General features: G+C 42.6%; 1 protein-coding gene across 2 annotated transcripts; it reads left to right on the top strand.

Moving 5' to 3' along the window:
- Positions 1–361: 361 nt before the first annotated feature.
- Positions 362–11,926, top strand: LOC143339480 (serine/threonine-protein kinase tousled-like 2). Of its 2 annotated transcripts, XM_076760731.1 has the most exons (21): positions 362–1,028; positions 2,237–2,331; positions 3,673–3,744; positions 4,253–4,325; positions 4,548–4,585; positions 4,814–4,906; positions 6,189–6,296; positions 6,738–6,830; positions 7,190–7,300; positions 7,412–7,548; positions 7,645–7,797; positions 8,248–8,314; positions 8,434–8,531; positions 8,637–8,718; positions 9,051–9,142; positions 9,238–9,327; positions 9,512–9,681; positions 9,824–9,962; positions 10,174–10,285; positions 10,384–10,491; positions 10,920–11,926. In XM_076760731.1, exons 2-21 carry the CDS (start codon positions 2,239–2,241, stop codon positions 11,094–11,096), a joined length of 2,106 nt encoding a protein of 701 aa, XP_076616846.1. In that variant the 5' UTR covers positions 362–1,028; positions 2,237–2,238; the 3' UTR covers positions 11,097–11,926. The 2 variants fall into 2 exon arrangements, with proteins under 2 accessions (XP_076616846.1, XP_076616847.1); XM_076760732.1 differs by lacking the exon at positions 4,814–4,906.
- The last annotated feature ends 159 nt before the right edge of the window (positions 11,927–12,085 follow it).

The raw sequence follows: 12,085 nt of genomic DNA, 5'->3' as shown, positions 1-12,085 counted from the left end.
TAAAATACTGCACAAACACACATAGATCAACCAATAATCCTAGCAGGAAATGCTACCTGGCCCCAGGTTTTCTTTGACAGTTAGTTTCTGGTAACCTGATAAAATATATGGCAGCTTTATTCAGCAATATGCACCATCAGTGCTCAATACAATATGGATAGACAGAATAATATATTCATCAAATGGAAAATTGCAGAACTAACCTGAAATAATTATCTAATCTTGTGGGCCTACAAGACAGGGCCACAAATCTATGTCATAACTGATGGCTGATGGTATACTGGTGGTGAAAATTCACAAACAAATTTGAAAATTGTCAAATTACCAAGAAAAAAAAAAAAAGAAAAAAAAAAAAACAGCTGTCACACAATGAAGCTGGGACTTTATGGGTCCCCTGGAGATCAGGGGCCCTGGATAGATCCCCCTTTTCAAGGCTGGTAATCCATCGCCTACAGTCCGCAGTTTGTTTCGGGTGGTTCTGACCTGAGGAGCTCACATTATCTGTTAAACAAGCGCATGGGAAGCATCACATAAAGCTCTCCCTTGAGCCCTGTGCGGCCTTGCTGCAGGGGGTAATGATCTTTTATTTACAGTCAAAGAATGGACTCTAACAAGGTGGCTGAACTTCTCCTCCCGGTGTAAAGGTTACATCGCTCGATAATGACAATAGAAAGACCGAGTGAAGCAGAAATGTGACAACACTTGTAAAGAGGCTTCAGAGCACTGACAGCTCCAGGTTTGCCCGTGCACGGGCACCAAGACGGACGAGGAAACCCCGAGGATCAGGGCCTCCTGTCCGGATGACACCAGCAGGAGCCAGCCACACTGCTCTCCTTAGCTAGCAGTAGCTAAGCTAACAAATGTCTTCCTTGAATTTGAAATAATTGTAAATGGATAACTTGATTCCAGCAACTTTATTTGAGGTGTGTGGGATTGGGAGTTGTTAAGGAGTTTGCTGTCACCGGATGGACGGACAGCATCCTTTCTAGGACCGTGAGTGACTGTGAAAACTGCTAAAGGTTCTCCAGGTGAGACTTCTGTTGCAGCCAATGTTAACGTTAGCCGGCTAGTTAAGCTAGCTAGTTAGCTAGGTAACCTACCATGTAGCCCTAGCTGTTACTTAACTCAGTCACTATTAACACTAACACTGACGAAACCTATACTATTAATTGATACGCAGCAACCTGACAGTGCATGACAGCGTTTCGTTTTTATTTCCTAAAATGTTTTCAAGATTTTGATAAGCATAATAGCATTTTCCAGTGTTGACTAGCTTGTTAGCATTAGCCTAGTGAGCCATTAGCGTTAGTCAACATCTTCCTGTCAGTCAGTAACAGTATCCTAACTGATCGGTTCCGCTACCTGCCATGAAGTCAATCTAAGCTGATACATCGATTAATTCAAATAAAGTTGAGTCCAAGGTTTGTCATTAAATCTGAGATGAAGCCCACATATTTATTTCAGCTAGGTAACGTTTGCTGGCCAGCATTGTTTTGACAGGACTGGGGCAAAATCACTAACCTTGGCTGCTCAGGTAAAACTGTAATGTGTATTATTTTTGTTTGGTTGTTATATTTTTTGGTTGAACAACTGTCATCACCATGAAATGTCGCTCATGTGCCTTCAGATGTCGAGTTGATGTCAGGTAGGAGTTCCTAATGGCAAGAGGAAGTCGTGCACTGCCATTTCATATGGATATGATAACCATATGTAAGGAGGGGAGAATCAGATCTAGATCATGTAATGTCTCATGGAGTTAAATCAGTAATGTAAAGACAATGGGGCATTACCTCCCTCACCAGTCATGTCCAGATTCAGTGGCTCTCCTTATTCACTTGCCTCTATGATTTGCCTTTTTTGAATATCCACTTTAGCACTGGCAGAACAGAAATAAATGGCCTACATATGCACCAGATTGTGACTGAATCCTTTTTCCTCTTCTTTGTCAGGGTTCAGTGTTGTCAGCAGTTTTGTATTGCTGGTCGAAATGGTTAAGTTGACCATAACTACCACTGTAAAGTTTCATAATCCTGTTGGTTATACTTTTAGCTTTCTTCTTTGCTGGTCAGACCTCAGGATTAACAACATAGTTGGATTCCCTGCCCCAGTCAGAAAGAACATTTTACATGCATGGTATTGGTGTCTAATGTGCTGATGCTTTTCTGTTCATGTGCGTCCGTCTTCTCTTGTGTGTCAATAACCTAGTTTCATTCACTGTTTGTGTTTCTCTTGTCAGGCATGATGGAAGGACTTCATAGTCAGGCTTTAAGCCTGGATCCACGCAGGCAGGAACTGCTTGAGGCTCGCTTCACTGGAGTTGGTGTTACCAAGGTTGGCATTTCTGAGCCTAATAATTATTTTGTTGATCAAAATGATCACCTACTGCACGATCAGATTGCTTGTGCAGATTTTCACCTTAGATATGATGTACTGAGAGTTGGATTGTATTTTGTTGTCGACAAATGTTGTTTGGAAAACAAGATGTGGGTTTCCTTTTTATCCCTGCTGAAGTAAATGTGGAGAAGCAAAGGAGCAGCTCTCTGTTTTCCTGCAGGCAAACATGCCACATCTCCACTGTCTTTTGCATACAGGAGCAGTTGGACAGCAAACAGGAGCAGCTGGACAGCTCTCTTATGTTAGTTCTTCAGTTTAGAAAAGCTTGAACGTCTCGTCTATACCCAGCATTGACTGATGCTCTGTGTTCAGGAGTTTTCTCAGCGGAATGATCCTGCCTCCCTGAGCTAAAGCTAAAACAAGACAGGCTCTGTCTTGGCTGACATGGGAGCTGGCCAGCAGCTCTTTGTTTCAGTGGAGGCTAGTGACACTGAAATGGCACCACAGCTGAAGCTCACAGCATAGGCTGCATGTTATGCAGCAACCCTGCTGCTGAACTGGGTATTACTGCGTGTGGGTGCGCACTTGAGAAATGGCAATCGCTATCATTCTTGCTCCGGCCTATAGTGTGCTCTGAAATGAATTGTCAGTCCTGCTCAGCGTGATATTGCAGTGTGAATGATTTAAGGTACCTTTCAAGACATTACACTGAACATATGTGGTGTACATGTTAAGAGAAAAAAATGTTTGTGCCGTGTACGTGACCTTGAGCAGCAGAAAGCCAGCAGGCCTTAAAAGCATTAGCCTCCTGCTCCAATTAGCCTCCTGTTTCTTCTTAGTCTCATCAGGCTGTGCAGCTGGCCATGAATGGTATGCATGACTCCAACTGATTCTACTAAGTGGATGTGAACTGAAGATTGGCAGATTAACAAGGGGATGTATATCATACTCCCACTATAGCATCCTAGCTTAGCGTTTTAGCTTAATGATAGTAATTTAAGAGTTTTACGTGTTAGATGCATGTGGTGAAATTCCTGAACAAATGAAATACAAGGAGTGGGAAAAATATTGTGAAAGGGCTTAAAATATGATTTAAGTCATATCACAACTGTATATATTGCCACAAAGGAGGATTATGTTAAAGTTCAATCCCGTTGATATGATTTGTTAGATACGAAATATATGTTGAAATGTGCACTTGGATTTGCGAGTTCTTTGAGAATGTCAACAGTATAGAACAGAATTCTGGCATTTCTACTACAGAATTGTCATGTTCCAGTTCTAGCACATGACTTATCAATGTGCAATAATAATAATGTACGTGTTCTGTTTCCCCAGAGTTCAGCCAACAGCGAATCATCCAACCAGTCTCTGTGCAGCGCAGGATCACTCAGTGACAAGGAACTGGAGGTTTGTTTGCAAACCAGTCAATATGACAAATGTGCACTTCCTGACTTTCTGTGATATCCCCAGAGATTGTTTGTGATTTGTGCAAGCGGTTAAGTGTTTTGTATACAGTGGTAAATACTAGCACTTGGATACTGTGCAGTTAGTGTGATTCATCTGTTCATCTATTTTCTGGTCCCACTTGTTCGCGGACAGAGGAGGGTGAGGCATGAATTTGGCAAAAAAAAAAAAAAAAAAAAAAAAAAAAAAGCTGGATGGGACACAATGCTTTGAGCAGTTAAATTAGTAAAATGGTTCATTAAACACATAAAAGACGCTGCTATTAATCTTATTACATTGTTGTCAAGTGTTCCTTTTTAGCAAGGAGTGCAATTACACCCTCGTAACTTAAAGGTGCAAGGATTGGTTTTGTCAGTGAAGTCTTTTTGCCATTATGATAATGCAGTTAATGGATTAAACTTAATTTAGTCAAAATTAAATCGAAGCTGTGCCGCTTTTGTGCTCATGTCAGACACCAGAGAAGAAGGCCAATGACCAGAGAAGCAGGAAGAGAAAAGGAGACATCTATGACAGCAACAGCCAGGGTAAGGCTCATATTCAGAAATGTTCAGCTCTCCTAGGTTTCACTGTGATCACTGCTTTTCTCTCACCTCCAAATATTGTTTGCTGCAAATTGGGAAAAATGTAATTTGGGGCATTTAATATGTTATCAGGCATTTCTTCTTAGGCTCCAATAAGTGTACACACATGCTCAGGATCAATCATTAAATGTTCTTTCTTCTTAAACTTGCCCTGTTTGTTTGTAGGAAAGGGGAGAGGGCACAAAGTAAGCGATTATTTTGAGGTGAGTACAAGCTAAACGTCATACTTGTTAGTCCCAGTGAATGAATTTTGCATTCAAGCCACTTTGCTGTGCGTTGTTTCAAATCACTCTCCGACTTAAGTGTGATGTCTTCACCCTCACGTTAGGACTGTGCTGGTATGGTCCCTCATCAAATTCTTCCTAAATAACAACTCTGTCCTCTTTCTTTCTGTCTTGTTTATACACTCTTGTCAACTGCCCTGTGGCCAGTTTGCTGGTAGCAGTGGCTCTGGCACCAGTCCTGCCCGGGGCATCCCCATGCTGGTGCGCTCTTCTCCACAGCACTCACTGTCTAATCCTCTGGTGAGCACCACCATCCATCTCCATAGCTCTCTCCTGCTGTGGCTCTCTCTCCTCAGTCGTTTAATTGTCGGTTTACCGGCTGTTTAATCTTTATCCCAAGTCAAATTCATGTATTTCTTGTATGGGTCTATTTTCTCTTAGCCTCATTATACTCTAATTGAACAAGATTGATGAGGCACTTATCGCTACGATTAAGTTTGTATTTATTTTAGCAAAAGTCGAATCATTCAGGGGCGATTAGGCTTTGGTCTTGTCTTTGGTTTGTCTGGACCCCTTCAGCTAATGGAATTAATGAAACATTCCTTCACTCAGTGAGTTTATAACATTTAGTGAATTAAATTTTTCCATTAGTTTGACATTAATGGAAACTGAAAACAACCACAATGCATGTTAGTTGTACTCATAACAGAACAGCTGAATGTGTGGTATTCATTAACTGGACAGATCAAGTGTGGGATGAAGGTTAACCATTGGTCAGAGAAGCTGTAGCTGATGTTAATGTTTTCACGGCTGGTGTTTAACACAGTGAGCTGGTGTGTAAGCCAGAGAGCAGGACAGGAGAATCATGTGCACGAGCCTGATTCCAAGAAAGCTGAATAAAAACACAGTGCTGTCATTTGCAAACAAACTGTGTTTACTGACAACAGTTTTACAAAGTGTTCCTGAGCCCATGTACTAATGTCCTTAGCAAATCATTGCATTGTGTTTTTATTTACGTTTTGCACAACTTTTTGGGAATCAGGGTTGTAGTAAGGTGTATTCGTTTAAGTAGTCTATCAGTTGTTTTTAAGACTTCTCCTGGGAAACAGCAGAATTGAATTTGGTTCATGAAAGACCTGTACAGTGAAAGATGTATGGGCATGTTTACTTTGAAAAGGCGTACTCTGTTAGCCCACTGGCAGTAACATACCGTCACTCAAAAGAAGAGATTTTACAACGTTGTGCTCTTTCTAAATCACTCAGGTCTCATAAATCAGTGTCATACCATTTTTTGTTGTCCTGAAATCTCACTGGAAATATTAACCACAGTTTGTTTGTACTGCTGATGTTTCTTTATCTAATTAAAACTTACTGGAATGGACAATTCAGCATGAATTCCTTTAGATATTTATGTTCACTTACAATCTAGTTCCTCTTCCTCTTGATAGCTATAGTATTTGTCCCTTTTGTTTTTTTCCTTTCTGCTATTCTATGATCTCCTTCTCCCTGTCTGTATTATATAATTGTTATATTTTACGCCCTGTGTCTTTCTGCCTTTCTCTTCTGTGTCTCTTGAATCCAGTTTCAGCACGGCAGTCCTTCGTCCACAGGCTCAACCCACACAGACTCCTCATCTTGCAGCTCTGTTAAGACGGCCCCAACACACTCCTGCTCACACAAAGCCATCCAGGTGACTGACAGACCTGCATCTCCACTTAACGCCAACCTCTCTGATTGTTTTGCACTGAGCAAAAGGCGGTTTGTTTCACGAGCTGAATCTCCTTTAGAAAAAGTGTCGTCTTAGACACAATGTTCTGCCATTTAAAAAAAAAAAATTGTGGATGCTAGAATTAAAGGTCAGATTTTGAAAGGCCCTGCCACCCACACCGCACAGTGACACAGTACTTTCAACACACATCCTGCTTTACCGGAGAATTACACTAATTGGCTCGGTTAAAGGTCAGCATTTTGAATTCATGTCTAATATCCAAGACAGCGACGTCCGATTTTGACACATTTAAAGTGACGCTGTGTTTTGTTACCGGCCGGCCCGAGGTGTGTCTGCATCATTTGAGTGGGATGAGACGTTAAATGTTGGCTTGTTGTTGTTGTCTTTGCCGTCCTTCCTCAGTCAGAACTGACGCTGCTGAAGCTGACAGCATTGGAGAGGGACAAGAACTCCGACCTGGAGAAGAAAGAGGGGAGGATAGACGACCTGCTGAGGGTACGTTCACAAAACGTTTCAAACATTTTAATGAGAAGAATGTGACTGAACATACTTACATTTATATATTAGGCCTATTCACAAATGTCATTAGTAATCACTTCACAAACTCGACAAATGTGCTACCAGTTGTCACAACAACCCCAGTAATTAACCTGCACCAGTGTGCTTGCAGCTCATCATGAATGACGCGCTTGTTAACTTCCAAATGCCACTGTTGTTTAAATTACACTGGGCTAAATGTCAGCAAACCGAGCTGACGCGGTGATAGTTGTTGCATCATGTCGGTTTAAGAACGAAACAGCCTCGAATCCTTGTTGTGATGAGAGTGAGATGTCAGATGATGTATGTTTTGGCAGGCCAACTGTGACTTGAGGCGGCAGGTAGATGAGCAGCAGAAAATGCTGGAGCGCTGCAAGGAGCGGCTTAACAAGTGTGTGACCATGAGCAAGAAGCTTCTGATGGAGAAGGTGGGATTGAGCAGAAACGTTTATATTCTTTTCATTCTTTATACATCTGAGAGTTTGACTCGTTCAACTTAAGTGTCTCACGCTATACATCGTTCACCTTTTTTTTTGCAGTCAAAGCAGGAGAAGATGGCCTGCAGGGACAAGAGCATGCAGGATCGCCTGCGTCTGGGCCACTTCACCACCGTACGGCACGGAGCCTCCTTCACTGAGCAGTGGACAGACGGATACGCCTTCCAGAACCTCATCAAGTCAGCATGCAAATGGCCACAAACACGATTGTGCCTGTCGTTTTTTCGGTTCTGTACAAGAGAACATTCACACTAGATCGTTCTTACGTGTTCCAGGCAGCAAGAGCGAATCAACTCGCAGCGGGAGGACATTGAGAGGCAGAGGAAGCTGCTGGGGAAGAGGAAACCTCCCTCCATGGCGCAGACACCTCCACCCAGTCTCGAACAGAACAGACGAAAGAGCAGGAACAACGGCCAGGAGAATGAAACGTAAGAGCACAGACAATAGAGAAATTCCTTCACATGGCAGATGTCTTACATGGACCGGGCCAAAGTACACACACGGTTGTTGTGATGCTTGAGCTTTATTGTTTTCTGATGTTCAGGTCTGCACTGCAGTGCACTGGTGCAGCTTCCTGAGCTTACCGTGTTGTCCTGGTTTGGCATTTGTTGTATTTGTGTTGTGGATTTTTTCATGATAGTAACAAATAGCAATATAGTGATGATTTGGACATCGGCACTCTTTCTTTGTTGAGAAAATTGAGTCAGACTCGTACAGATCTGTCTGTAATAATCCTTAGCACAAAGTCCTTAAGGAGGCTTTGTGTCACCTTGTTTATGTCATTTTATCTGGAGTGTGAAGCTTATTAGATTTTTCTCACAAGCTAACCTGATTATATTGTTTGAAATTACAAACTGTTGCTACTTTATCCCGCACAGGTTGTCACTGGCAGAGTATCATGAGCAAGAGGAGATTTTCAAACTTCGCATCGGTCATCTAAAAAAGGTACCAGTTCACTGCTTAAAGCAGCTTTTTCCTTGTTTCTGTTTTGGGATTTGTTTCTGGGGCTTATTACTACAGAGGAACCTAGAGACCTCGAACTTTCGTTGTTCCCGTTTACGCAGGAAGAAGCAGAGATCCAGGCAGAGCTGGAGCATCTGGAGCGAGTGAGAAACCTGCACATTCGGGAGCTAAAAAGAATCCATAACGAGGACAACTCGCAGTACGTATCATCGTCTCAGTGTACCTGAAGCAAAGCTCTGTGGTGTGCTGTCAACTTCAAAACTGTGAGAAAAGCCAACTGAGTTAAGAAATTCTTCTTTTGTAGATTTAAAGACCACCCCACGCTGAACGACCGATATCTGCTACTACATTTACTTGGAAGAGGCGGCTTTAGTGAAGTTTTCAAAGTAAGCATGCGCCATTTATTTGGCTTCCATTCAATATCAATTTATAATCTCTGAACTGTGCCGGGTCTTTTTATGCCTCCGCACCAGCAACAGAAATGAAACGATGGTAGTTTATATCCAGAAGGTCAAAAGTCAGCTTGTCTGTAACATTGTAATCTGTAAGAACACTTTTCTGGCCATTATTCAACACCATAACTCAGGAACAGAAGGGGAGACTGTGACCACAGTTCGCATTTGGTCAGACATTGAGTTGGTGACTCTAATCTTGGGTGTCCACCTTTAAACTGTGCTGATTGTATCGACCTTTTATGGTTTGTTTTTTTTTTTTGCAGGCTTTTGATTTGACAGAGCAAAGGTATGTGGCCATTAAAATCCATCAACTCAGCAAGAACTGGAGGGAGGAGAAGAAGCAAAACTACCACAAGTGAGTCTGGACCTCTTCTTTCTTTGCATCGTGTGGACCTTCAAGCTTAAATCTGGCTTTTGTGATGTTTTACTAAATGACTGATGTCTTCTCAGACACGCCTGCAGAGAGTACAGGATCCACAAAGAACTTGACCACCCTAGAATAGTCAAACTCTATGACTATTTCTCACTCGACACAGACTCGTAAGTGAATCGTTCTGCGTGCAAATATAATATATCTGTGTGCCAATCAGCATTTTTATCACATCTATCAAGTGACAGTGTGAAAGGGGTCGCTCACAGTGATGAAACTACAGAGAATTATCACGTGAATCTGCAGTTATCAGTACAGAACTTCACAAATGATCTGTGGCTGCGCCTCTGGCAGGTTCTGCACAGTGCTGGAGTACTGTGAAGGCAACGATCTGGACTTCTACTTGAAGCAGAATAAGCTGATGACCGAGAAGGAGGGCCGCTCTATTGTCATGCAGATTGTCAACGCCCTCAAGTACCTCAACCAGATTCGGCCGCCCATCATCCACTACGACCTCAAGCCCGGTATCCTCACACTTTCAGTTTGTCGTTTTGAAATCCCCTTTAGTTACAGAATGTCAGAAACAGCACTACTAAACTGAATTTAGTGCTTCTTGTAGCGCTACAGTCATGTGTTTGTAATTTTACTTTCCTGTTCTGATCTTAGGAAACATCCTGTTGGTTAATGGCACGGCTTGTGGAGAGATTAAGATCACTGACTTCGGCCTGTCCAAAATCATGGATGACGACAGCTACAGCTCTGCAGATGGCATGGAGCTCACCTCACAAGGAGCGGGGACCTACTGGTACACAGAGACACATTTCCCTGTGTTTAGTAACCAAGCAACAAATATGGCTTCACAACAAGTTTTAGCAGAGGCGGCATCTTCTGAGGGAAGTGCTGCCACTTGAATTCACACTCCCTCTTCATTCAGAAAATGCTGTGCAGGGGTGCAGTGCAGAGAGAGCATGTCGAGGGAAAACCTGTTTAAATCTCCTGCTGTGATTGGCTTACAGGTACCTGCCTCCTGAGTGCTTTGTGGTGGGCAAGGAGCCCCCCAAAATATCCAACAAGGTGGATGTTTGGTCAGTAGGGGTCATCTTCTACCAGTGCTTATATGGACGCAAGGTAACCGTTAACCTGCATTCTTTACAGGGATTTCATTGTCAGATTGTATTTAATCGAAGTGAAATCTGTCTGTTAACCATCTTTTTTTCTTTTTCCAGCCGTTCGGTCATAACCAGTCGCAGCAGGATATCCTTCAAGAAAACACCATATTAAAAGCCACTGAGGTGCAGTTTCCCCCCAAACCTGTGGTCACTACAGAAGCAAAGGTGTGTCACGCATTCCTCTTAAACAGCATCCCATCAAACTTTATATACAGTCTTATTGTAGTCTTACTGTATCTCAGATCGCAGCCTGATAACGACACCAGCATCACTTTAAGCTCTCTCCGATACACATAAACACACACTGCTAAGATGTATATTTATTATAGGCCTCAAGCATAACTACCAGTGCCACCGACATTCACGGCCATAAATTTTGTGTGTTACAGTGAAGCATAATCCTGTATTATATTTAATAGTTTATATTTCTTGCCTTTCAAAGAGAGTTGACTCCCCATTTTTAATGGGCAGGGCATAAATATGGTTTATTTAGCTTATTATGGAAAATGTGTGGAGAAAATGGAATCGGCAGAACAGACAGAAAGTAGATCTGTAGTTAATGAGTCGGTTTATTGCCCTCTCTGCCTTCATAGGCCTTCATTCGACGATGCCTGGCTTATCACAAGGAGGACCGTGTGGATGTGCTACAGCTGGCCAGCGACCCCTTCCTGATGCCCCATATTCGAAAAGCCCTGGGCAGCAGCGCACCCCTGGCACCTCCTCTTCCCTCCACCTCCAGCTGCTACAGCAGCAGTGCCTCCGACTGCTGAAAGAAACCCCCAGTGAGGACAAAGCCTCGCGGACATGTTACACGCTTGATGAAACTCCTCCTTTGCGCTCTTGAGCAGAGAGCATGATGGGACGTAGGGTCCTAAAAGTATGACTGGAACCAAAACGATGGATGGCGTGGTGATGTAGTCGTAATCGTGCCCACTGCCGTCATCCAAGTGGTAAAAATGAAGGGCCATTCTCTGGCTGTGGGCTCAGTAGAACCCAAAGATTTGCCCATATGCATGCACTAACACGAAAAACTTTGGCTCATTTCAAGGGGCTTTTCTACATGATAAATAGCAAAAGCACCCGAAAAATTGCACAACTGACAGGCTGAGAAGTACGCCACGCGTGGAAGATCACCGGCCTGTGCTCTGTGGAAGGTTTAGAAGAAGCATTAATGAAATTTCATCACATTCTGCTTGAAATGCATCATCTATCAAACTATTTTTCGGAACTAGAGAGGTCACTTTCACACATGTATCCCTGTCGGTTTGAACCTGGGACTTTTAGGAAGGGCTCCTACAAGTAATAAGAAACGACTGATGACCAAAGTTCAGGGCTGCCTGCCTTGTTGACGTGGCACCATTCGAGGTTCAGAGGGCTGATTCTGGAAAGAGTAACTGGTTTTGACCTATTTTAAATATTTTACTGGTTAACTGGAAGTCAGCTTATTATTTTAATTATTAAGCCCATATTTTTCCACAAAATTTACCTCCTCTAATGTTTTTGTTAACCTTAAAGGGGGGCTGACTGTGAGTGAGTGTTGTGATGAGAGATAAGATTCGACAGAAATAATTATGGAAACCCATTAAAAAAACATTTGGTTAACTGTGGTGTCTTACTTGATTTGGGGAAAAATCAAGCAGCAAACATTATGCATTTACTGTAAAGCAGACAAAAATATGATTTTTGACTGAGTTTTTATCACTTTAATCATTCATGCTGTTGTCAGTAGAGTACCATGATGCAGTTACAACAATGTGTT

This window comes from Chaetodon auriga, chromosome 20 (assembly GCF_051107435.1).
Source record: "Chaetodon auriga isolate fChaAug3 chromosome 20, fChaAug3.hap1, whole genome shotgun sequence".
NCBI classification, from domain to species: Eukaryota; Metazoa; Chordata; class Actinopteri; order Chaetodontiformes; family Chaetodontidae; genus Chaetodon; species Chaetodon auriga.
This window is presented reverse-complemented; position numbering and strand designations above follow the sequence as displayed.